Source organism: Dicentrarchus labrax, unplaced genomic scaffold (assembly GCF_905237075.1).
Source record: "Dicentrarchus labrax unplaced genomic scaffold, dlabrax2021, whole genome shotgun sequence".
Lineage (NCBI taxonomy): Eukaryota > Metazoa > Chordata > Actinopteri > Moronidae > Dicentrarchus > Dicentrarchus labrax.
In genome coordinates this window covers 23,533,522-23,558,688 of record NW_026136711.1, presented here as the reverse complement: position 1 = coordinate 23,558,688, position 25,167 = coordinate 23,533,522, and the positions used below count along the sequence as shown (strand labels likewise).

General features: G+C 39.9%; 3 protein-coding genes across 4 annotated transcripts in view; 1 reads left to right on the top strand and 2 right to left on the bottom strand.

The window, feature by feature from the left end:
• Positions 1 to 15,125, bottom strand: part of iffo2b (intermediate filament family orphan 2b) — a 28,106-nt gene extending 12,981 nt beyond the window's left edge. The window contains exon 1 of one of the 2 annotated variants that reach the window (XM_051416101.1): positions 14,076 to 15,125. In XM_051416101.1, coding sequence (XP_051272061.1) covers positions 14,076 to 14,551 — 476 coding nt within the window. In that variant the 5' untranslated portion in view covers positions 14,552 to 15,125. The remainder of the gene's footprint in view (positions 1 to 14,075) is intronic. The other variant, XM_051416102.1, reaches the window with a different exon arrangement.
• A 2,159-nt stretch (positions 15,126 to 17,284) lies between these two features.
• Positions 17,285 to 20,261, top strand: mrto4 (MRT4 homolog, ribosome maturation factor). The gene is made up of 8 exons (XM_051416110.1): positions 17,285 to 17,391; positions 18,135 to 18,193; positions 18,291 to 18,394; positions 18,733 to 18,814; positions 18,902 to 18,969; positions 19,059 to 19,210; positions 19,404 to 19,480; positions 19,573 to 20,261. Exons 1-8 carry the CDS (start codon positions 17,364 to 17,366, stop codon positions 19,714 to 19,716), a joined length of 714 nt encoding a protein of 237 aa, XP_051272070.1. The 5' UTR covers positions 17,285 to 17,363; the 3' UTR covers positions 19,717 to 20,261.
• Positions 20,075 to 24,355, bottom strand: akr7a3 (aldo-keto reductase family 7, member A3 (aflatoxin aldehyde reductase)). Its single transcript, XM_051416109.1, has 7 exons — positions 23,825 to 24,355; positions 22,286 to 22,473; positions 22,010 to 22,114; positions 21,627 to 21,723; positions 20,953 to 21,052; positions 20,711 to 20,840; positions 20,075 to 20,525 (listed from the first exon to the last, which is right to left on the bottom strand). Exons 1-7 carry the CDS (start codon positions 24,117 to 24,119, stop codon positions 20,364 to 20,366), a joined length of 1,077 nt encoding a protein of 358 aa, XP_051272069.1. The 5' UTR covers positions 24,120 to 24,355; the 3' UTR covers positions 20,075 to 20,363.
• Between the last annotated feature and the right edge of the window lie 812 nt (positions 24,356 to 25,167).

The following is a 25,167-nucleotide window of genomic DNA, read 5'->3' as shown; positions in this document are numbered from 1 at the left end:
CAGGATTGACTAAATGATTAACTACAGTGGCACTTAAGTAGAGTTGTTTAAATGAAATGAAATTAATTCAATTCATAAAAAATAAAAAACTACTACTAAAACAACTACGTATTCTGTGATTCATGAAAAACTGTGATTTAAGAGGATATTGCAGTGCAACACTGAGGGGGGGAAAGTGTAGTGTCTCACATCAAACAGACATTTTCTCATACAATTTTTGTCTGTTGAACAATAGGCATTTCTGCAGTGCTTGCCAACTAACACTCCCTGCCTTGTGAGGTATGTCTGGGAGTTATGCTTGCACGCGAGCTGGCTGAATGTTTTCCCATTACTGTGCCTGCGGACACAGCATGCACACATCCACATAGACTAATGTTCTTGGGCTTGGTACTTTCAAATGACAAGGCTCACAGTTAGAGTTTTATGGCACCCATAATGATTTAGTTGATTTATCTCCAGAATCTGACAGAATGATGAAAGATATATCTTGGAGGTGACTGGTAAATAATCAAATACCATTTTAATGATCAAATTATTTTCAGTTGTTCAAATTCCAAAGATCCCACAGTGTGATCACTTATGCAACCAGCAGTAAATACCAAAGGAGCGCAGGGAAAACTTTGAGGTGTGGTTGCGTATCATTCTATAAAGCCTTTGTTGCTCATAGCAAATAAAATTTGAGTCAGACAACACCCTGTTTAAACTATACGATGTACTGGAAAGTGTAACTTACTCAGTGGAATCTCTCAGCAACCAGACATCAAATTACAAGCTTGAACTCTGATCCTGTGATTAACCCTTAAACACACAGCTTTAGGGACTATGTTACACTGCTTCTGATTCATTTATTTTTTTTATTTTCACCCATAAGTTCCTCAAACTATTTAGTTTTGACAATTTTTGTATCAAAGTCTACCATTTATATCACTGAGAGAAGGCTAAATAACGGAAACACCTCTCTGTGTGATCAAATACAGTTCAACAGCATCATAACATCCTCCAAAAGGACCATACAGTTGAATTAACACCTCTCTAAAACAGCTTCCACAAAAACTGACATTATCCCTTTCATGAAGGGCGGATTTATTGCAGGACTGTTACCATAGGATGTATTACACTGCATTAGGTTTAGCTAGGTGTACCTAATAAACTGGCAACTGCTTGCGTACATTGAACTGTTGTTATGCTCATCCCTGACAAACACACTAAATAAATACTTTAAATAGTAATATGGTAAAACTTTTAGGGTTTATTATTATTATGGTGTATACATATATATACATATATATTTTTTGGGGGGTGATGATTATATATTCAGGTGACTATAGACTAATGAAAATATAGTTATGCATATTATATTAGATTTCTGCCAATAGAGCCTCCTAAATATTACACACTGGACCTTTAATTGTGGTGCAGAGCGGGTCGTCCCCTAATCAGAAGGTTGTTGGTTCGATCCCCGGCTCCTCCTGCCACATGTCAAAGTATCCTCGACAAGACACTGAACCCCACATTGCTCCCGTACATCGGTGTGTAAATGTGTGTGAAAGGGCGAATGTGGCACATAGTGTAAAAGCGCCTTGAGTGGTCGGAAGACTAGAAAGGCGCTATACAAGTACAGGTCCATTTACCATTTAATTCATAGATTAACCTGTTTTGTAGAACCGGGGTATATAGGATATACCAGAGCATGTATGGGTTACTGGAGGTACCCTAATATAATGCTCAACCTACCTACATCTGATGTGTTCATTCATTTATTTCACTTCATTATCACTTACACATATTTTCTTAAATGTTTGTGAGGACACAAATTTGTCATGTTCCTTTTTCTAAAACAAGGCTCTTAGTCTAAAGACTATAAAGATATTTTAATAGGGCCATTACAATTCATTCTCATGAGTGCAGGCAATAGTAAAACAGGAAGTGTTACATGATAACAGATTCAAGGATCAATACATCTGGCTACATGCAGGACAAACACCCATTCAGCCTCGGCTGCTCGTATGAAATGAGGCCACTGACAGCTTTGATAAATCAGACCTCAGAGTCCAGAGCGGTTCCTCCCATGGATCCCTATAGGCGTCTATATAACGTCTGCTCCATGACAGCACCATACCCCAGTCCTCAATGTGCAATTATACAGTGTACAAGCCGGGGCCATGATTTACTTTCAGAATGGATTCTTCCAATAATGTTGGCCAGATAGGAGGCGCCTGATGGGAAGAAGCATGTGTGGCACTGACATGTGAAATGGTGAGCAATGTGAGGCTTCGGTGAGAGGAAAAAAAAAACCGGGTGGGTACGACTCTAGTAGGTCATCGATTGAATGTCATGATGCTCTGTAATCTATAGCCTCCCCAGACTCCACAGAGACACGTGTGTGGCTTGCTAATGATGCAGCCTTGTGAAAAGGATCGAGCCGGGAGGTAAAGCGGCTCCGGAGCCCACCGTCTGGCTGCTCGGGGGTCTCCGCTGACGAGACAACGCACCAAGGTCAATGCTCATTTCATTTCTCTGCTCAAACTAATGCCCTCCATGACCTGTATCCATATCCATAACACAACCACACACACATTTGTCCTCCATCATCCCATCTTCTCAAGCCATCTTGTGTCCATGGTAACCGTGCCACCAGCCTGCAATCGGAAGTGCATGCAGATTAATTCCTGGCTCACTCAATCATGTAAACTGTGCACAGAGACGTCCAGCAGTATCATCGTTCACTGGCGGATGATTTCTCTGCTTTATGTTCCTCCAGCATGGCCACACTTAAATATAGCCCTCCTAACCCAGACAGGACACAGACACCAACAGGCCGAGCAGGAGGAATGCTGGTGTTGCTAAGTGACCACAGACGTTTTCCCAAGTCGACCACCATTATCACTGACCGTTAGTGAGTGAGCTAATATTGCTAGTAGCTAATACAGAGGACAGTATTTGTCATTGTTCTATTTATTCTTAAAGAGGTTTTGGTGATGTTTTTTTGTGATGGATTAGAACATTTTAATTTAGTATATTGTTATTGAATAGTTTTGGAAACAGGTAACATTAGCTATGTTTATGTTAACTGTAAATGAGGACCCTCCATCTAATTTATCATGATCACACTGATCCGACAGCAACACAAACAAGAATATAAGTTTACAGCTTAATGTTCTGTAGAATTATTATTCATTTTGGTCTGATAATAAAAGATAAAAGGTCAGGAGATCAACATTTTCACAATCCAATGCTTGTTGTTACTTTAATTGTTGAATTTGTATTAATGTGAAACAATACAGCCTGTGTGTGTCTGTGTGTGTGTCTGTGTGTGTGTGTGTGTGTGTGTTTGTGTGTGTGTGTTTGCATGAATTTGTACTATATCTGCTGTATCAACCTGTGAAGTGATCCTGTAGGGTCGTCTATCTTTATTGTGTTGATTGTTATAAAATATTTTTAAACACATAAAATCTATAACAGCACAGAGTTTTCGAGGTCTACTTTAAAATGTCCCTTCCAATAAACCCGGTTGGTTTAAGCTGAACTTCAGACCTTCACTTTGTGAAATATGACATCAGTGACCAAAAAAGGTCATCTTCTCTATGAAATATGAGGACTGCATCCTAAATTACTGGTCATTCCCTCCTGTCTCTTTATCAGCCTGCAAAGCTCGCCTTTATCTAAAGGCTTTGAAAGTCGTTGGAGATAGCTCTCGCTGAGCATTTTCCATTTATGAAATCCTCCTTCACTTCAAGGGAGGAAATACAGAAAGCTTTGATCCGAATCTGGGAGCTTCAAGAGAAGAAACATTCCTCGAGGTTATTCAACTTGCGAACAGTAAACATTTATAATGTATAGCTGATAATGTCACAACTACTAGATGCTGTTAAATATGCAATACAATGCAGATGTTAATGGGATGAAATGGGATATTATTCATTCATTATGAAATTTGTTGCCAGTATATATGTATATATGTATGTAAAGCAAATACTGTGAGTATTCCATGAACTCACATTGTTACACTAACTGGTAATTATTCCTAGACAATGAGTGTTTTTTTTAATGTATTATTTTTGGCCTTTATGCCTTTATTTTGATAGAGAGACAGCTGAAGATAGACAGGAAATGGGGGCAGAGAGAGAGGGGATGACATGCAGGTTGGACTCGAACCCGGGCCGCTGCGTATATGGGTTTCCAGCTCTACTGACTGAGCTAAACGGGCGTCAAGTGTCACACATTCTCATTTAATGTTGTACTAATTAACTGACAAATAATGAAATGTATTTAGGCAATAGAAACAATGTTATTAAATTATCTTACAATTGTTTGCATGAATAAATGTAATGATATTTTTAGGCCAGTGCAGCACGTTATCAGTTGGTACACGCTTGTCAAATCCTGGCATGTAATGCATGTTTGGAACAGATTGAATAAAAAAGCATTAACAGTGATGATGAGAGGATGTAGGCACAAGGAAATGTAATCTCTGAGTTTGATGAATGTTCTCTGTCTTAACCCAGACATCTGCCTCTTAATTATAGTTCTTGCAACCGTAGTATGTTTATACATACTCACAGGGATAAAGCTTCTATAAGCTTCATGGGTGTCAGGGGATCTTTGTGAGTCATTTACAGACTACAACTTCATATCGTATATAATCCACTTTAACTCCTCACCCCATGGAACAACTTTTTCGTGGATTTCAACCATGAAGGAGCTCCTCGCTGCAAGTTCAGGCAGAATACAGTCTTCTATTCCATGGACTAGCTGCAGCACAACAAGGCAGGAAACATAGCCTGGAAACAAATTATGTTCCTGATGTTCTCTGGAATAAGGTGAGACTAATTTACACAGATCAAAGAATCTACCTGAATAGAGGGTTTGGTGAAACCCCAGAGGATCCTCCCTTCATACTGACAGATAATTGGAAGCCAATGCTGTAACATGTCTAATTCTCTGTCCTGACCCGGCTCCACAACTTTGCCACACTGACTTTTTCCCAACAATATGGGTGTGAGCTTGACTTGTTTGCACTACGCACAAGAATTATCTAATTGCTTAACTCCCAAAGCCTGTCCTAGCCCTCTTTTCTCTGGCCTGAGGGTTGCTGCTGTCAGTTTAGCTGTAACCTCTTTAGAGGCAAACACATAGGTGTTCACACATAATTGCCATCAGTTTTTAACTAATAGCCATGACCTAAGAGCAACCTGGGAAAAAGTGGATAATTGCTTTTAAAGGAACTTATGTAAGTGTTTATAATGGCAACCATTTCGCAAAAGCATCTTTGTACAGACATGCAAAGGTGTTGCCGCAGTGAAACCACCCCGAACTTAATGATTTGTTTATTTATGAAGGCTGACAGTTAAATGTCAAGAGTTTTTTTTACTAATTTAAAAATTCCAGATAAGCATCTGAAAAGTGAGATGTTATCGCATAGACTATTTTATTGACATTTATTTTTTATTTGTTTTTCTTTTCTCACAAGTCAACACAGTAAAAAGCAAGAATGATATTAACACACAAAAACAAGAATGAATCTATTGCTTATTAGTGCAGTCTGCAGCAGAGTGGGTGACAGAGCCTTGTGACAGAAAATCAGTTTTCCCTGCAGTCTTCGCTGCACACTAACCCCACCCCATGTCCTACAAAAAAAACAAAACTACTGCGCTTTTATTTTCCCACTGATTTCATTTACTGCAGTCCACATTATAGTGTCATCATAATAGCTCCGGGCCTCTGTCTATTAGCTTATCATACTGTACAAGTGCAACATATTTGCACAAAAAACGAGGGACACGAGCTGTGTAAACACTTCACTAAGAGAGCCAGACTTCTTAACAATGGCTTTGAGTTGGATGTTCTGGTTGACAAATGACATGGATTTATGAGATTTCTTGTAAGTGTACAAAGATAAGTGCACAAACAACTGCCTGCATGCCCGGGCGATGTAAGGGTGGAGTTGCACTAGGAACAACATCCCGTTAAAGAAGAAAAGAGGTGAAGATGTTCAGTTCTGGCACAAATCCTCCCTGGCCAGGGTGTGTACAGTCAAATTATATGAGACATAATAGATCTATGAGACATCACCACTAGACAAATATCTTTTGTACCTCTGGGTACACACACCTGCAGGATGAACCCCAGGAGTGAACATAAAGCTGCAACAGTTCTATTCAGAAGAAATCTGGTTTCTGTTGACCACAATTAAGTTTCAATTAATCACAAACAGACAACTGAAACTCTCAGCCTAGGGACCAGAACCAGCCTACGTGACAGTTTCATAACATCCCCCTGCATGTGTAGTGTTACTGTTTGTTCCATTTTGACTTTTGGGAAATGTGCTTTTATTCAAGGTGCTTTACAATGTGGCTCTCATTCACCCATTCAAACTCTCACAACACTGATGACAGTGATGCAAGGCACTGTCCTAACCTTCAGGGTTCAGTGTCTTGCTCAAGGACGGGAAGAACCAGGGAGCTAACTACGAACCCTATGATGAAAAAATGCCAAAATTCTCATGACCCAGACACTCAAATGTGCATATTTGCTGGTTTTCTTCTCTTCTATGATTGCGAACTGAATATCTTTGGACTGTCAGCTGGACAAAGCAATCTGAAGACAGCACTTTGGGCTTTTGAAAATTGTTATTTATTTTTACATTTAATAAACCAAACAATTAAATGATTTAATCAAGAAAATACCTGTTAAATGAATCAATAATTTAAAAGATTGTTAGTTGAAGCCTTAATTAAAGCTTTCTATTTGACATTTAGCAAGCTGCGCTTAACTGCACGACTTGTCAACAGCTCACACAAAACACCAATATATCTCTCTCTAAACCCAATAGACAGTTTCAAAAGAGTTTGACAATTAATTAACACTTTTAAATTCTAATTTAACAATTCATTCTTTTTTCATTAAGTTAAATGTGATTGCTATCTGCCATACCGAAAAGATGCTGTTCAAGGGAAAAAAAATAAAAAACATTGTGTTGAGTGTTGAACTTATAAATATTATCCCCCCAACACACACTCACACTCTCTCACACACACACACACACACATACACACCCCTCAACCAAGCCTGCCAGCAGCTCCCAGGTAATTTGATTTTCAGACCCCATATGTGCCATATTTTTTTTAAAAACAATTAAGGAGAAAATCAGAGCTTTGAATGATGTGATGATGGAAAAAAGTGATATGTGATATGAATGTACACTGAAAATCAACTACGACACTATTAAAGGCCAAATCTTGAAATCTTATATCTATATCGATTACTGGTATATCTTTTTGACATGTAGATGAAATATATGTATTCTGTGTGTTTCTCAACTGCTAATAATTGAAAATGTAGTTTTTGTGTTTACAAGCATTAGTGATATGAACAAACCTATCAGTATCAGAAAACATAAATAACGTGTTAGCCTGTGTATTGAATGACCTGCCAATCATTTTGGTAGTAAAAGCTAAGTTACAATCCAGTGTTGGCACTACTAGGTTGTTTACATATATAGATGACTAATTATGCTTTTAGAATGGCAACATTTTAGCTGCTGTTACGATTATAATGAAAAAGCTGCCACAGAGGGTTAAAACATTATATTTCGCTATATGAATAAGATTTAAGAGACACATCTGGTCTCCTTTAAGGTCAAGCATGCAGGAGCACACAGACAGATTTAACTGTCAAGACTCTCGCATACAATCTTCCTCACGAGCACATGCAACATGATATACTGCCCACAAATGTGTGTGTGTGTGTGTGTGTGTGTGTGTGTGTGTGTGTGTGTGTGTGTGTGTGCTATGTGTGTTTTAATGTGCTTAAAAAAAACAATGTTTCCTCTGGAATAACTAGCTTTTGACATACAGCGGTTATTAAGTCAGGATGCTGTGTCAGCACATCCAGGCCGTTACAAAAGGCATAGCAATTCAAACTGAGCAGGTCTGAACGGAAAGGCAATGACACTTGTTATATTATTAGGTGTAAATATAGATTAGGTCTGATGATTATGGACTTAGCAGAAAGATTTAGTTGACCTAACAAACTGTTCGTCTGCTGCTTTGCTTCAGGCCACAACTGCTTTTCCAAAACAATCCACCAACCAAACCCACAGGACAGCTCACTCGCCCTATGCAGTCAGTGCTTTAAGACAGGTGCATTCCTGCATCTTTAAATATGGCAACGCGCCACTGCTCTCAGCTGTATCGATACCCATGAATAATCAACCACAGCTGTGCTGCACAGCACAGCAGCTCCACGCACAAGAACAGAGAGGAAAAAGGCACAGGGAAGCAGAAGGGGAAACTAACTCTATCATAGTACCACCCAGATTTTCCTTCCAATTACATTTCCAACACAGTTTTTTTCTTCTCTTTTTCCTTTGCAGAGTCCATGGTTGTTGGCTTTTTCTTGTCTTAATTATGGACTTTATTACATAAAGAATGAGGCTGGCATTGTTTTATATTGTTTGCCACAAATTCCAAGAAAGCCCAACAAAGCCCAACAATGCATTAGTCTGCCTCTCAATACTTTCCACATTTCCTGCCCTGGCTGCAGTAAACCCTTAAAAACACAAATATATAGATTCAGATTTTAAAAAGCCACAGTGTTTTTTTCTGGAGCAGCACGGCACTGTAGTTTTTTAGCAAATATTACTCAAAAAACAGTAAGTAGTGCATTTGTTGGGGACTATTTTCAGCTGAGGATTAATACACATTCATTCACAGTGCAGTGGTTCTTAACATTTTTTTGGCTTGTGCCTCTTTATCTCCAAACAAAGGCGATTCATGACCCCACATCACAAGCTGCATAGGTCTGCAAGCTTTGAGCAGTTTAACCAGAGTGATGTTGAAAAAATGTAACACAAAGAAAACTGAAAAAAAATGAAAAAAATGGTCTCAGGACCTCTCAGATTAATCTTGTGACTCCTTGAGAGGTCCTGACCCCCACGTTGGTAACCACTGCTCTTTACAGCAGCAGGGCGGTGTATGTGGTATTCACATGTTCATCATAATGTCACCCAGTGCAACAGTTTGGCTTATTTATGTGCTTATGGAAAACAATGGAGGTCTATGGCACAGAGGAATGAAGACAACCCTGGCTTTTTAATGATGATACTAACGTATAATAATACTAGAGACTGCAAGTTCGAAAACATGTTGTGAGCTTAAGTGAGGCACACCATGCAGACAGGAAGAGGGAATAAGAGAAGAACAATATAGACTCTAATCTGGAGCTCAATGGTTTTAGTGAACTGAGCTCTCTCTCTCTCTCTCTCTCTCTCTCTCTCTCTTTCTCTCTCTCTCTCACTGTATCTCAGCAGCAGGGAGTCTTCCACTTCGAGAGGGCCCCAGCTCAGTGCAGCGGCTGCGTGCCAGGATATGGTGCAGGGCTGGCTGGAGGTTGGGGCCTCGGTGCTAGGTGACGGCTTAGAGAAAATCCCTCTCATGAATAGACGGCCTGGATTATACACAGGGCAGGTCACCACCAAAGACAGATGGGGAGAGGCTGAAGAGTTCATCAGCGTTGCTCTTCACGGGGAAATATGACATTTGAAACACAATGCAGCCTTCAGCTTTGGAATCACAGTATACCTCATCCTGTAATTAGTCAGTTCTTTATTACCACAACCCCCGAATTCAACTTTCAAAAGAGATGCTCAACTCTGCCTTTCACCTCTTTTAAGTACAGGCAGAAAAGATCAAAGCCTCGGAAAGTGTCTTCAGTGAATTCTCATTGCATTGATCCATGCACAGCTAAATTCAGCTGTAAGTAAATTATTCATGCAGGAAGAACATGCCCAGGAGGCCCTGAGACTGTTCTGGTTCACTATACGTCCTGTATCACCCACACTGAGATCCAGCAGGACAGTTGTTTGGCCTCTGTTCACTGATGGGATAAACAACCAATTAGGAGAGGCCACAGCACTGACCGGGGTTCTGGTTCAAGTCCTAGCCGGGACAGAGCTCATAGCTGATGTGTGTACTATCAGTGTCTAAAATACTGCAGTATGGAATAATACAAAAATACATTATCTGGGTCTCTCCATCTCTTTCTTTCTGTCTCTACAGCACCTCTGTTCCACAGAAATTCGTGTAAACTACAGTAATATGAATCGCACACTGTGCTCCCATTTTCCGAATAAGCAAATAACTAACCTTATCTTTATTCATGCAGCACTTGTATTAGCATATTAGCACAAGTATAACTACTGTCTTTTATTCCCTATCTTTCTGTCCGTGCAGTAATCTGCATAATGGATAAAGCAGACTGCTATAGCTGTGCACCAACATGTAAAGTCTAAACAAATGTGCACTTTGCCTTTTCGGTCACATACGGTAAAGGTAGCTGTTACAGACAGCTAGACACAGTATCTATTCTTAGTTAACATATCGTGTGCTGTGGACTGTCAAATACGTTCGTCAATGTCAGCCACTGTTGTGGCTTTTTAAGCACTATTGCATGCTGGTGGCAATTACTGGTAGAGACTCACTGACAGGCAAGTGATACATTTCGCATTGATGCATGACAGTGGGGTAAAAACAGCGCGGACGAGGGCGCTGACATTGACCTTACCCATCCTTCTTTGCACGGCCGCTTTTCTGTGTGAGAGGTAATCCCACAGTCCAGACGCTGTGGCACTAAAGTGGACGGTCATACAAGCTGGCTGATTTATGAAGCCTATGCCTGGACAACTATATGTGTATTTGCAGCTGAGACTGTGTGACAGCGAGTGAGCACAACAATGTTCTGAAAGCAAAACAATCTGATAAATTAGTTAAGAATGTGGACTAAATCGATTAAAGAGCTTTTCCAGATCCAGAAGTACATCCAGCAACACAGTGAAATAACAAGTCTGTTTTCTATCAAAAGGATAATGGAGAGTAGCTGATTTGGAAACATAATTTAGGTCAATTAAGGTTTATCAGAGCAAAACTTTTCTGCTCAGAAAAACAGCTTAAAACTGTAGATGGTTGGGGAAATATCAGCACACTGGAACCCTATTTCTGCTATTTTGTAACAGTAAAATTCAATCTGCGTCTTTGTCAAATTGCACTTTTTCAACTTTTAATACAAATCAAGAGGTTACAAAAAGACTTTTGTCTGAAGAGAGAAGTTATGAAAAGTTAGAACACAGGATAGTTTTCAGGAAGTATTCTCTAAAATGACACACACGTTGCTAACAGGGACATTTACAAATGAACTGAAAGCAAATGTGTGAAATTCAAGATCAACTTCATCATTCCTTAACGATCAATTCCCACTTCAGATTTTTGAATTCTATAGTACCAGTCATTTTATATTAATTCCTACAAAAAGGATTTTTCTGGCTGTTGGACTGCAAAGTTTATTAAAAGTTCCCATGAGCACTGTTCACTGTTGTTTTGTTGACATATTATTATAATTATGCAAGCAGATTTCCACTGCACAACAGTGGATAGCTGTTTTAAGGGAAATTTAAGGGCAAAACCATGGTTCAAGAGGTTAAAAAAGTCTCCAAATGTAATACATAATGTCACAAGTTTCATCTTAGAGGCACTTGTGCAATTCTGGCCCACATGTCTATGCCCACATTGTACAGCTTCATTGTCATGGCAATTTTTTTTCTATTATATTTGAGTCTTTTCATGTACCCAAGCAGCCTTTGAACTGACTTCACAATACAAAGTGACTGCGTTACAAACAACAACGTAGGACAAATAAAGCACAACATTTCGCTGCAGGCTCAGAAAATAGTCTCCTGATCAGAAAGAGACGTTCTGTAAAATGAAAGAAAGTAAAAAAACAAGTACTTTATGGAATGAGAGCAAGTGGCCAAGTCAGAAATGGATCAGCTGGCCATCCATCTCCTTGTGAATGTCCACACTCGTAAGGTTTTAATAAATCACCGGGGCAGTGTGGGAGCATGGGGCGGGGGGCCCCGTTGGAGTTAAGGATGCCTTACAAAGCAGTCTGCTTGACACAGAGAGGAGCGGAGGGGTGGAGGGGCTGTATGAGGGGTGGAGTGAAGGGCGAAGGAATGGCTGAACATGAAAAAAAAGCACATAAGGGAAAACTCATGGCGGGATGGGGCGCGGGGATTGAATGCTAAAACGTGACTGTAGTAAAGAGGATTTAGACTGGGAGACAGAGAGAAAACAACTGGCCAGTGAACTCAGCAGTGATGCAATTACTGAGCTCAGAGCCGAGAAGGAATGTGAGAGGCAGGGGAAGAGATTGATTACCATGATTATTGGCCAATAAAAAGAGGCTAAATGTGTCTTGTTCCTCACTTCTCTGAATGTAGACAGAATATAAAGAACATGTTTGACACTTTGGTACTTGTGAGTGTCATTAAAGAAAAATGTAAACACACATAAACACCTGCAATTCCTTTACCTATGTAGAAACAATGAGTAACACATAGAAAACCCACAACTGCCAGCATTTGGGGTAATTTCATGATCGTGTAGTGCATTAGTGTTTTATAGATTTTGCTAACTAAAGCCCTACTTAAAAAGCAACTAAGATGGCTCTTTCAATTACTTTTCAATAGCTCGCATTTTTTGCCAAAGGAGATCCAAGATTTTTGGGGCTTCAGCTGCAGCAGTTTTCAATTTGGCTGTTGTCCCAGTCACTGCCGTTCATCTTCTCAAGCAGAAATGCACAAAAAAGGATATGCTGGTGTTACGGAGAATGACTGGACAGGATATAGTTTCCCTGCGGAGTGGGAGAGCACACGCATTCTGTGTCACTGAGTCAGTGCGCTCACAAGGGAAGTCAGCGTTCGTCATAGCCGACCTCACCGAGCAGACAGAGGCCTGTTAAAATGCCTCTCTGCTTGAATCATGGCAGCAGACAGAAGCAGGCGGCTCCTTGGCCTGTTTCCCCCCGCCTCTACAGAAGCCAACCGAGCCGGCCAGAAGTGACGTGGGTCAGCCAGGGGGACGCTGCAGTGAGTCCTCAAAGGAAACACAACTAATGTGACTAAAGAAGAAGGACAATTGGTGGAGACTGAGCCATGCAAAGGAATTTCCTCTGAAGTGTGTGAGAAACAGGATCGGTTCAATTCACGATAAACGTCTTTGTGTAGCTAAAATGCTGAGCACCCAATGAGCTCTGACATCCTGCATGTGAAATACTACCTCAACTGTAACTCAATCACTGTGAAATCTTTCCACTGGACTGTCAGATGAGTGTGACATTTTGCAAACCACGCCCACATGGCACTAAAAAAGTCACAATGATAAGTTCGAAGTCACAAAGTGAAGGGTAGAAAAACAGCTCAGATCTCTCCCCCAACTCAGAGATCATTTCCTTCTTGATTAATATGCTGATCATTTTCTTGAATAATTGATTAATCATTTGCTCTATAATATGCCAAATACTGTGAAAAATGCCCATCAGTTTCCCTGAGTCCAAGGTGATGTCTTCAAATGTCTTGTTACGTCCAACCAATCATCCAAAACCTAAAAATATACAACTTACAATGATATCAAACAGTGACAAGCAGTGAACCATTCCATTGGAGAACCCATTATAAAATGCCAATCAATTATAAAAATAGTTAAGATTAATTTTCTGTCTATTGCCTAGTCTTTTCAACTTGAATGTGAACAATACATGAGCCCATCTCGAAGAGCAATATTGATTATGTGTCTGTGTTTTAATGTAGCACTACTAGAGCATCTCAGCTTATAAACTGCAACGTCTACATTGAATGAGTCAACCCTTGAACTTGTGACTGCAGTATGGATTATGATGTCGAGAAATAAGCCTGTAAGTGCCCCAGTGATAGTCTGGTATGTGGTAACATTTTGTTTTTATTTTCATGTTTCTGTCTTATTTATGTTCAACTACAGTGATGACAGGGGCCCAGAAGAGAAAAAAGGGGAGCCCACAGCTACATTCTTCCAGGGCCTTTCCTTGCAACTCACCTGCAAATCATTAACATCTGGTCAAATGTTTTAGGAAGTATCCAGGCCGACATAACATAACTGTGCTACTATATTAGTTATGGAAACATGCTCCACATTGCCTGAGACCTGTCAACAGCACATACATCAACAGATAGTTCCACATCAAAATGCTGGCCAGCCTGTACTCACTTTCTCCTGTACTCGTCCCTCTCCCGCTTGACTTTGGCCAGCACGTTATACAGAGCCCTCAGTTCTGGGGTAATGGTGTCTATTTGGACCCCGACTCCGTCCGGGTGCGTCCACGTCACCCCGGGCCCGTGCAGGGTCTCAAAGCGCTCCCCTTGCCTCCGGACGTGGGTGAAACTCCAGATGGTCCCCGGCAGTCGCGACTCGGGACCGTCCGTCTGCACGGCAACTTCACGGGTGTAAAGGTGGCGGTATTGCGGTCTCTGCAGAGCTTGCTGCAGCTGGCTCTCCAGCAGCTTGTTCCTCCTCTCCAGTTCGTGGACTTTGGCAAGGAAGCAGCGGAAGCGCAGGTTGAGGGTTTTCAGCACATGGATGTTGGAGCCCAGGTCATTTCGCAGGGCGCTGGTCACCGCGCCCGACCCGGTGGGTACGTTGCAGACCGGACCGGGCGGCGTATCGGAGAAAAACAGCGAGTTCATGTTGGTAAACAACCGAACACCTTGTAATCCAAACTATGGCTCTGATCTGGTTTTGTATGCAACAACAACAACAAAAAAAAAACTGTCCTTTATCTCTGCATATTCCCCTCACAAAAATCCCACTCCCACAGGACGAGTTTCTCCTTACAATGCAGATGCTGAGAGGGACTGGGTGACCATCGCTGTCCCCGCTGGATGTTTACCCCGAGATGCTGACAACATGGACCCCTGCAGCACGGGTGTTCACATGCAAAATAATAATGAACCCAGAAAGTCCTTTAAGAGGCACCGAGGGCATTATCTTCCGAAGGAGCGAGAGGTTTGACGCAGACCGCAATAAGCACCAGCATTACTTCCCGTCACCCTCATCTCTGTGTGTGCCTTTGTGAGGAGCTGCTGATGCTGTGCGTGGTTCATATAGCCAGAGGAGGAGAAAGATGGTCCACCTTCTTCCTTTGTCATTCCCCGTTACTGTGGCTCTGTCCGGTCTCCATGTGGTGCGGTAGGATGGTGGCAGGACGCAGGACCGCAGAGCCCGGCCTCTCAGTGCTGTGCGCGGATCATGTTGCAAAGTGCTAAACTAGGCACTATCAACCCACATCGGCCCCTCCCACTTCCCCTCCCCCTTTTTTTCTCTCGCGCACTGACAGCGGTGAGAGGGATCACATCCCGGCTGAACGCATGAGCATAAACTTAATTAATAGACTGTAACAACCGTGCGATTTCAATTCATTCTGTTTCACACACATATATTATTTAGGGCATCGTGTTAAGGGGTTTGACTAGTAACAGGCCTGCAAAAATTAAACTTAAACTACAAGAATAATACATTTATAGAGGGACCATTATAGCCTATACTTTTCTATTTAATCATGATGTATTCTACTCAATTATATGGCTATATATGGTAAGGTTAGGTGTGTTCATACATGAGTCCCTTCAAAGACACATTTCCATTGTTTTTTATTGTTAGATCAAATTTTTATTTTAACCTCTGTCTTTAGAATCGGTTGTTACTGATATGTATATATTATAGCCCCTATTTCATATACTTAAATATAAATAAGTACATAAAGGCTATATAGAATTGCTAAATTAGTTTAGGACAAGATGTAATTTCAAACAAGTTTAGTGAAAGTGATATTTTGCACCATGTGTGCTGATACCATTAGTACACAAACAAAGCAAAGTTACTCACCAGTTAATTTAATTTAACTGCCATCCTTTCTCTGGTGATGGCAGCAAAACAAGTCCAGGCAAATTCAGGCTTGTCCTTAGCTTAGAAATGATGCACAGTTGAAACTCACTAGATTTATACATTTCAGTAAATTAGCGTTTTTCTAGTAAAGATAAAAACTAATTACTAAATTAACATATTTATTTTAAATATTATTCAATAGCCCTAATCGTTTCTTAGATGCCAAAGTGTTGTATTACTGAGTGAATACTCTTTTATAGTCAGTCATGATCCACTTTGACCTCTAAAAGAAAAATGTAACTGAATCAACTTTAAAATATATTTTAAATAAATTCAAATAATACAGTTGTGGTGATGTTAAGTGATCCAATTATTTCATTTGAGTTATTCTAACTTATTTACTTTACTTCCATCCTACTCAAAAATTAAAATGTTCATGCAAATTGTTACAGATAGAAATTTCATTTTGTATGATCAAACTGTTTATTATAAAACTCTTTATGTCAAACTAGTTTATTTTAAACATTTAACTGATATTTGATTCAGACTCTCACTTCTACCTCTCCTTTCTCTTGTGGTAGGTACAGTCTGGCAAGTCTGGGCAAATGTAGGCATGTCCTTAGCTTTGTTGAAACTTATTGTGTATATGGTACACAGTGCTTTTAGAGAGGCTATATTTCATTTAGCTCAGAAACATAAGGAAGCATTAATCACAAGCACATAAAACCTATTAATATACACTTCCCTTAGTATTGTAGTGTATAAAATCTAAAGTTATTGTAGGCTATAGTTTTTAAAGCTTATTCTTTATTTGTACTGGTTTACTAGCTTTCTGATTTTGATTTGATCTTTTTTATAATCTGTTTTATTCTGTGACACATATACTTTCCCCCCAATGATCAAAGTGTTATAGTACATACAAGTTACAAAGCACTCCACATATGATTAATAAGACAAAAAAGCCAAACTTCTGTAAGTCTGCAACATCTTTCTAATACTATCAACTGAAAATGTGCAGGGGAGAATGAGAATTATAAAAGGGGACCTACAGACATAGACAGGGGCCACACTTCCATAGTAGTCCACTGTAAACCCACACATGGATGTCTATCTGTGATAGTAGTCATCATAGTAGTAATATCACTGTACTTGGATGTTGTTGCTTTGACTCAGGGGCCTCCTAGTGGTCAACCCATCCATAATCAGACAGATGATCTTGACCCGTTCATGTAATACATAGCCTAGATGTTAAATTAATTTGTGACAGCTAGGTAAATGAGTAAGACTATGAAACATATTGCTTTTAATAAAAAATGAATTCCCTAAAATCATTGACAGTATATATAAAATAGGCGATAGCCTATATTATAATATGCTACTAACTCGACGTACTTTTTTTCCGTTTATTTAAGGAGCGGCAGTAAATTTATGAACACCACAGCACCGATGAGTTATTAATAATTTAATTAAAAGTCATTTTTTCTTTTATTTTTTTTAAAACCGTATAATACGTTTGTAGTCAGGCGCCACATGGTCAACCTCACCGAACAGAAACATTTGGGGTCCTTTTACTTCACGTGTGCGTCTGCTGCTCTGCCATCGTGAGAGGAAACCATGCCGAAGTCAAAGAGGGACAAGAAAAGTAAGCAAATATACATTCAAACTGTACTAAACTCAAAACTGTGAAGCGGGTTGAGTTCATTAACTGGCTGCGCATATTTACCCGTTGTTCATGACAACGGGAGAGTGACGTAAATGAGGTAACAAGCCAACGTTAGCTTTCATTTAGTCCTTCAGTCCTTCAGTCTTTTAGTCTTTTAGTCTTTTAGTCCTTCAGTCCTTTAGTCCTTCAGTCTTTTAGTCCTTCAGTCTTTTAGTCTTTTAGTCCTTCAGTCCTTCAGTCCTTTAGTCTTTTAGTCTTTTAGTCCTTCAGTCCTTCAGTCCTTTAGTCTTTTAGTCTTTTAGTCTTTTAGTCCTTCAGTCCTTCAGTCTTTTAGTCCTTCAGTCTTTTAGTCTTTTAGTCCTTCAGTCCTTCAGTCTTTTAGTCCTTCAGTCTTTTAGTCCTTCAGTCTTTTAGTCTTTTAGTCCTTCAGTCCTTCAGTCCTTTAGTCTTTTAGTCTTTTAGTCTTTTAGTCCTTCAGTCCTTCAGTCCTTTAGTCTTTTAGTCTTTTAGTCCTTCAGTCCTTCAGTCCTTCAGTCTTTTAGTCCTTCAGTCTTTTAGTCCTTCAGTCTTTTAGTCTTTTAGTCCTTCAGTCCTTCAGTCCTTTAGTCTTTTAGTCTTTTAGTCCTTTAGTCCTTAGCAGTTAACAGACATGCTGTTACAGTTATTGACTATCAGTTGAACTCTTAACTTACTTACTAAATCTCGCTCCATCTTCCCCTCAGTTTCGTTAACGAAAACAGCCAAGAAGGGGCTGGAGTTGAAACAGAAGTTAATCGAGGAGGTGAGTGTTTTCTGCTCTGCTGTCAGCTCTAGCTATGTGCTAACTTAAGGTTAGCTGAAGCTGTTGTTGTTTCACACCTGTTTTTTTGTCGTTTTAGTTACGGAAATGTGTGGACACCTACAGACATGTGTTCATATTCTCTGTGGCCAATATGAGGAATAACAAACTGAAAGACATCAGGACAGCATGGAAGCACAGCAGGTAAAGACAATGTTTAAAGGGACATTACACAAGTTTTACACATGGAGGGGAAGTTCATTCTTCAGTAGGAGTACTGGTCAAGGTTGAAGTCTGAGATTACCCCAGCAAAATCTGGGTTATCTTTGAGACTACATATTTCTACAAGACGATTCATGTTAGTTACTGGGGGGTATGGAGTTGGAAAGACATGGACATTTACCAGTGTGGTCTAATGAAAGATGCTGCCAAGTTGCATTAAGGGATGCAATTTTATGAAAGTTCAACACTAAACACTGAAGCAGTCCTTTTAACAAATTTCTCAGTAAACAATTTTAACTGGTCTCTTCTCTGTTCCACAGATTTTTCTTTGGCAAAAATAAAGTGATGATGGTTGCCTTGGGTAAAGGTGCAACCGACGAATACAAAGATAATTTGCACAAGGTAGGCACTCGGGTGTGGCGTTGAGCCAGAAAATATCCTAATACATTGCAGAGCCTTGATATTTTTATATCTTACGATAATGTGCAGGTCACCAAGTTTCTACGAGGAGAAGTGGGAGTACTATTCACAAATAAAACAAAGGATGAGGTGCAAGAGTAAGTAAAGCTTCACTTAATGCATCATTGTTGCAGTGATTCTCCAAATATTGTTCATCGGTTGACAAAATGTTGTTCTCTACCCACAGGTATTTCAGTCATTTCAAAGAGATGGATTTTGCGCGGGCAGGCAACCAGGCACAGATGGACATAACTCTGGATGAGGGACCCCTGGAACAGTTTCCTCACTCAATGGAGCCCCAGTTGAGGCAATTGGGACTTCCCACTGCTCTCAAGAAAGGTAAGATTACTGAATAATGCAAAAGTCCAAAACCAACAATCCTGCCGTACTCTTTCGACTTCACTCAGCTCCATTGGTTCTTACTGAATATCTAAAATACAGACAATAGTTGTGAGTAGAATGAGCTTTATCCTTTTTAAAATGTTTGTGCGACACCATGTTAGTCACATCTTTGTATCGTCTGCTCTGAAAGGTGTGGTGACACTGCTGAAGGACCATGGAGTCTGTAAGGAGGGAGACGTGCTAACTCCGGAACAGGCTCGTATTCTGGTGAGTGCTCGACTGTTTTATTACAGAACATATTGTCCTGTGCTACATTTGAGTGACTCTTAAAATTGGCTCTGTTTTTTTTTTGTCCGTAGAAACTCTTTGGCATCGAAATGGCAGAATTCAAGGTGAAGATCAAATGTATGTGGAACTCAGAAACAGGCGAGTTTGAGAACTGCGCAGGCGAGGAAGAACCTATGCAGGATAACGAAGAAGAGGAGGATGATGACGTGGAATGAAACATCTGCAAGGGCAAGAGCTTGCACACCTTTTTTTTTTTTTCAACAGCATAGAGGGACACTGATGGTGAAACCATTCATCCTGACTACCAGTGCTGCCGCTGGTGTCTGTGTAATCACGCTCCCCTTTTCACCCTAAAACACAAACTTCTGTCCTTCACCTTGAATTTTAGCTTCGGACTGAACACCAGTAACTGGAGTCAAAGGACTTTCTTGCAGGCCATCATGTTGATCAACTTGTTTTGTCAGCATAATCACAATTACGAAACGTTTTGTATTGCGTATGTGACAGCCAAAACAAAATGAATGTGTTGAACCAGCCCATTTGATGCATTTTATGTGTAAAAAAAACAAAACATTTTGTTGATTTGGGCAAATTAGTTTTCTTTTTAATGTAACAGTATAATTAAGGCAGACTCCTTATGATTTTTTTCCCCCTGAAAAAATATTTTGTTTTCATTTTTACATTTATACATTAACATGTTAATACTAATGGTCTGTAATTGGTCTGTTTGTAAGGGAAAATAAAAAATTTTCAAGTGTGATTTCAGGAAAAATGTGCAAGCAAGTAACAAAGGGAAAAGGGCTTCAGCTGATCTGATTTTCTGTATAAACTTGGATGATGATTGATTGGAGATTTTGGCTCTTCAGCGGAAGTAGTTTGGACACTCGTGGGCTACGAGATCCCAGGCCTCCTTGAAGGCTGCGACCACTCTCTCGTCCAGAGGGCCCTCCTCTGCAGCAGCCAGGTTTTGCTGAAGTTGCTCCATACTTGACATGCCAATGATGACTCCATCACCAAGATCACCCTGAAACAGCAAACACAGTGGTCAGCGATAAAACTGATGCTCTCAAAACAAGATGTGGGTCATTTAAACTTGTTTCATGGTATAACGTTACCATATCACTATAAGCACCAATACAGCCTTTGACTCTGAGGTTAAATATCCAACAACTGACTTGTCACTGCAGCTATCCATGCACAACTAGGTACCTTAAGTTGGGAGTGGTGGTACATCCAGCGCATAGCAGCAGACGTCATGGTGGGTTTGTTTGAACCATACACAGTCTCCAACGTGTTTAGAACCAGATCTATTGCCTGGAAATGACTCAGCTTCCAGTATCTGACAGAAGGAGCACAGACACAATCATATTCTTTTTAAATTAGTGATTATAAAACAAATGGGAGTTGCTTATTTTCTAGAAGATTTCAGAGTCAAACAGCTGGTCTTTCACCTGTCCTGATAGGCTGCAGCCCAGCTGTTACCAAAGAACCGTCCTGCAGGCTGGGAACCATCTTTGTCTTGGTAATGGTACTTTCCTGTCAGAAGGCCACCTGCAGAGGAGGTGTAATGGGAGAATTCAAGCTAAAATTATCTAGGATTCTACTACTTACATACTCAGCACTGTCACACAAAGTGAAGGTTTTTCATGGCTACATTTTGAGAAAAAGGTCATGTCAAAACAAGACTGGGGGTCTACAGTCACGGTAACAGCTCTTTGAGGCTGTACGTGCTATGAGCTAACATGTTGATGCTGAGCAGGTATGGGGTTTCCCATGTTCACTAATTAGCATGCTAACATTTGCTAATTAGCACTAAACAGTAAAGTGCAATTGAGGTGTACAGTCATAGACCACAGTATTTGGCCTAATGATGGCACTAGATGAAACGTCGAAGGATTACAACTCATCCCGAGGAGGACATGAATGTGTGTACTTAATGTTACAATCCATCCAGTAGTTGTTGAGACATTTCATTCAAAACCACAAATGAGATAATGTCACGTAAGATGTAACTGTGTTCAGGAAACAAGATAAACATATAAACTCCTCCACAGCAGGTGACACAATTATCAGCTGTTTAAAATGGTGTTTGCAAGGTGCATTATAGAGGGAACATATACAGCACCTGCTAGAGGATTGTATGCATAGAATCTCATTCCGTAGTATCTCAGACATGGCAGCAACTCTGTCTCAACCTGTCTTGTAGTGGCATTGTACATTCCCTGTGAAAGGTAGTAAGAGTCTTAGTTACAGTACAAGTGAAAGGGGGAAAAATAGTGCAAAAAGCATCTAATTAAAGATTAAATTGAGTTTGAAGAGGCCACCTTGAATTTTCCTGCACTATAAAAGTCAGTATTTTAATCAGAGGAATTTCTAGCCCATCTATGAGCATGGTGAAATGAGAGGAATGGGCTTTGTAATGCAAGGGATGCAACATGGACACATATTGAGCAGCTGATTTACTCTAAAATTATGCAACTTGTTGAAAACTATAAGGTTGTGAAATACCTGATACACAGTGGGAGCAATCCAGTTGTTGTGTCTGCAGATGGACACAATTTCAGCCACTTCCCATGATGCATAGTTTGACAGGCCAAACTCCTTGAATTTTCCCTGAGGGCGATATATTAACATTAAATCATAGTTTAATAAAAGCAGAGTAAGCATTTGAACACCTTAGGTACAGTATCATTATACGTAGTTCTCTTTTTGTAAGTTGTGTTACAGTAAAGGTTTCAGCAACTTGTTATAACTCATAGAAAATAAGCTATCTGGTCTCTTTACCTCTTTGTGGAGTTCATTGCAGGCCCTAAGGGTATCCTGGATGGGGTTTTGGTGGTCAGGGGCATGGAGGTAGAAAAGGTCCACGCAATCTCTCCGCAACTTCTGAAGGGAGGTTTCCAGCTGCGAGCGCACACTCTCTGGCTTCAGCGTCTTCCCGTCCCAGGGGTTGGCCTTGGTAGCTATGCTTACTGTCACACAGACACAATGAAGTGTACTGTAATTTGCGGGCTGGTTTCAGGAATCAGAACTGAAGTTATCAATTCAGACAACAACCAAATAAACAAACAAAACTGAAATCAAACATGATGGAAGTCTATTTCCTGATTTAAAGGCTGAATTGAGCTTGAATTGACATCTTAAAAGACTGTCTGGTGGTGTGGTAAGTGATATTAAGAGCCTGGATTTGCCAAATCATGATAATGGTGGTGATCCATGTTACTTACTCTACAACATTTTGGAAGCCAATATTGTCCTTTTTACTTCATAACATGTATTTGACAACATTAGTTACTAGTTGCTTTACAGATACATATGAAATGTAAATAAACAAATAAAGTATGATGTGTTATTATGGATTAACCTAGTCTGCAAATATTAAGTAGCTGAAATTACCTCCACCATTACCAGCTGCAACATAATATCATTATAATCCAGTGATATACAGTATATTTATCTGAAATGGGCGATTCTGCATGAATACTTTTAAGTAAGTTTTTGAATGCTGGACTTTTTCTACACTGTTTGCTACTTTTACTTAAGTAAAACATCTGAGTACTTCTCAACTACTGAATTCACATTTTATTGGTTTTGCTTTGTATAGAAATATTCTCCCTTTTCTTTGGCTCTTTTGTCGTTGTGTGTTGTTTAATATTGATCTTGCAAGGGACAAGCTTACTCAGGGTAATATTATTAAATATTAATGTTTAATATTGTCGGGCTTGGGGAGTAACAGATTACATCTAACTGAGTTGCAAAATCAGGATATAAAAAAAAAAGGTAACTGTAGTTCATTACAGTGACAGAAAAAAGGTGTTGTTATTATTTAGCAGGATTAAATACATCAGCTCTTCTTTAATAATCCACTGAGCAGAGGACACATTTTCAAAGCTAAATTATTTTTATTTTATTTTCAGAAAAGTGACTGTTTTCTTGTTTTAAAGAATACAATTAACATCAATACTTATTACTGACAATTATTTTCTCTTGTTTTTATAAAGCTACATTTTAGGTATTGAGGTAACCCAAAGGTAACAGAAAGTCATCAAATTACTTTAATATTACGATACTTGGTTACTGAATACATTATTTCATATATAATTAGCAATTGTATTTTTGTATTATAGATGGTCCTTTACCTTCCCAACGCTGGTGACCGTTAGCCGTTATTCCACTCTGGTTGCCAACCAGCAGGTACACTGTCTAATGAGTGACAGCTGTGCTAGTTGTCAAGGTAACTAACTGCGTTAACTCTGTTAAGCACACTGAGAAGAACCACCTCCAGTACGTGTGTTTACAATATGGTTGCTTCTGATATTGTACCTGTTTTGGGGAGATTCATGCCCCCTATGATCGTCTCTGACTTCCCATCCGCGTACATGAAGGCTGTGTCCACCAGGTTGTGTCCCCTGCCCAGGAACGTCTTCACCATGTCCTGGCTCTGCTCGGCGTCAGCTCGACCACCGAACGCCATAGTTCCCAGTAAGGACACCGGTCGTTTAGCTTGAGACGACGACATGTTTCGACGAGCCACGGACCTCGGTGAATGTGTGAGCACGTCTTTAATAATGCGAGTTTGTCCCAGTGTGCACAGTGCTCGTTTTATTACCCACTGCATGCTAAAGTACAGCAGCGAGCATGCGAAGGTCAAAGGTCGTGTTGGAAGTGGTAGTTAGGGAGCGGCGTAAAGTTACTTAACCGGTTTAAAGCGAAGCATGGGCTAAATTAGTTTTATATTTACAGCTATGTTCCTTCTCTACTTGGCTTGTGGTTGAGGCAGTGCAAAGTTCATTTTCTGTGACCACTTCCTGTTGTTTTAGACATGCATGTTAATATTTGTTGAAGCCTCTGTTGCATCATCTGGAGAGCACTCGTCATACAATATCTAGTGTGTAGTTCTTGTGTTTAACCACAAGGTGTCAGCAAATCTCCATCCATTTCTACACAAGAGCCTTATTGGGTCTCTCCTGCACCAATGTGTGCTCCAGATTATACTGATAAAAATGGTAAATAAATAAATAGAAAGTAACAGTGCCCATCCACTTCACCGAGCATTATTGTTGTAAACACACAGTCCACCTCTCCTCCTGTGCTCTGTTGGCTCCGACTATCTGTAAGTACCTGATCCGGGGTGTTAATGGAGCAGGTCTCTATAAATATGTGGGCACAACAGCCTCGGATTTCCTGTTGTTTGGCCAGAGTCCCATTTTGTCCCGATTGGACATTAGCTAGGAACAGCCTTCAGTCCAAGCTGGGCCAGCCTGGTATTTCAGTGCATCCTAAAGAACCATTCATATGAGGTTTTTATGATGAAGGTGGTTAACCCACAAAAAATTAGCTCTTGGCCCCAAGTAAGCCCCCAAAGTTTCAGAAACAAGTGTTTCTATGCTGGAATAATACCAAATGAAAGGTGTGCTGTAAATTAGTTTGATAATTTAATTAAACACACTTTAAAAAAAAATTAAAATTAAAATACACCCTGTAATCATATCAACTGAAATATTAAAGGTATTAAAACTAAAAATTGAATTCGGTAAAAATGCAGGAGCCACCTTTTTATATATTTACATTTTCTGTTTATATTGTGTTTTGAAATAGATTTAATATCTTGGATGCAAGGTTTAGTGACCAAACAGGTAGACCTATATAGGTTTTTGTTAATTTGA

Coding starts and splice junctions, on each gene's coding strand:
- akr7a3 (XM_051416109.1), bottom strand. CDS start 24,119: ATGCAGTGGGTAATAAAACGAGCACTGTGCACACTGGGACAAACTCGC. Junction 20,841..20,952: donor GCTGCAGCCTATCAGGACAG/GTGAAAGACCAG, acceptor TCCTTCTGTCAG/ATACTGGAAGCTGAGTCATT. Junction 20,526..20,710: donor ACCACCACTCCCAACTTAAG/GTACCTAGTTGT, acceptor TTGCTGTTTCAG/GGTGATCTTGGTGATGGAGT.
- mrto4 (XM_051416110.1), top strand. CDS start 17,364: ATGCCGAAGTCAAAGAGGGACAAGAAAA. Junction 18,815..18,901: donor ACAAAGATAATTTGCACAAG/GTAGGCACTCGG, acceptor GATAATGTGCAG/GTCACCAAGTTTCTACGAGG. Junction 19,211..19,403: donor TCCCACTGCTCTCAAGAAAG/GTAAGATTACTG, acceptor CTGCTCTGAAAG/GTGTGGTGACACTGCTGAAG.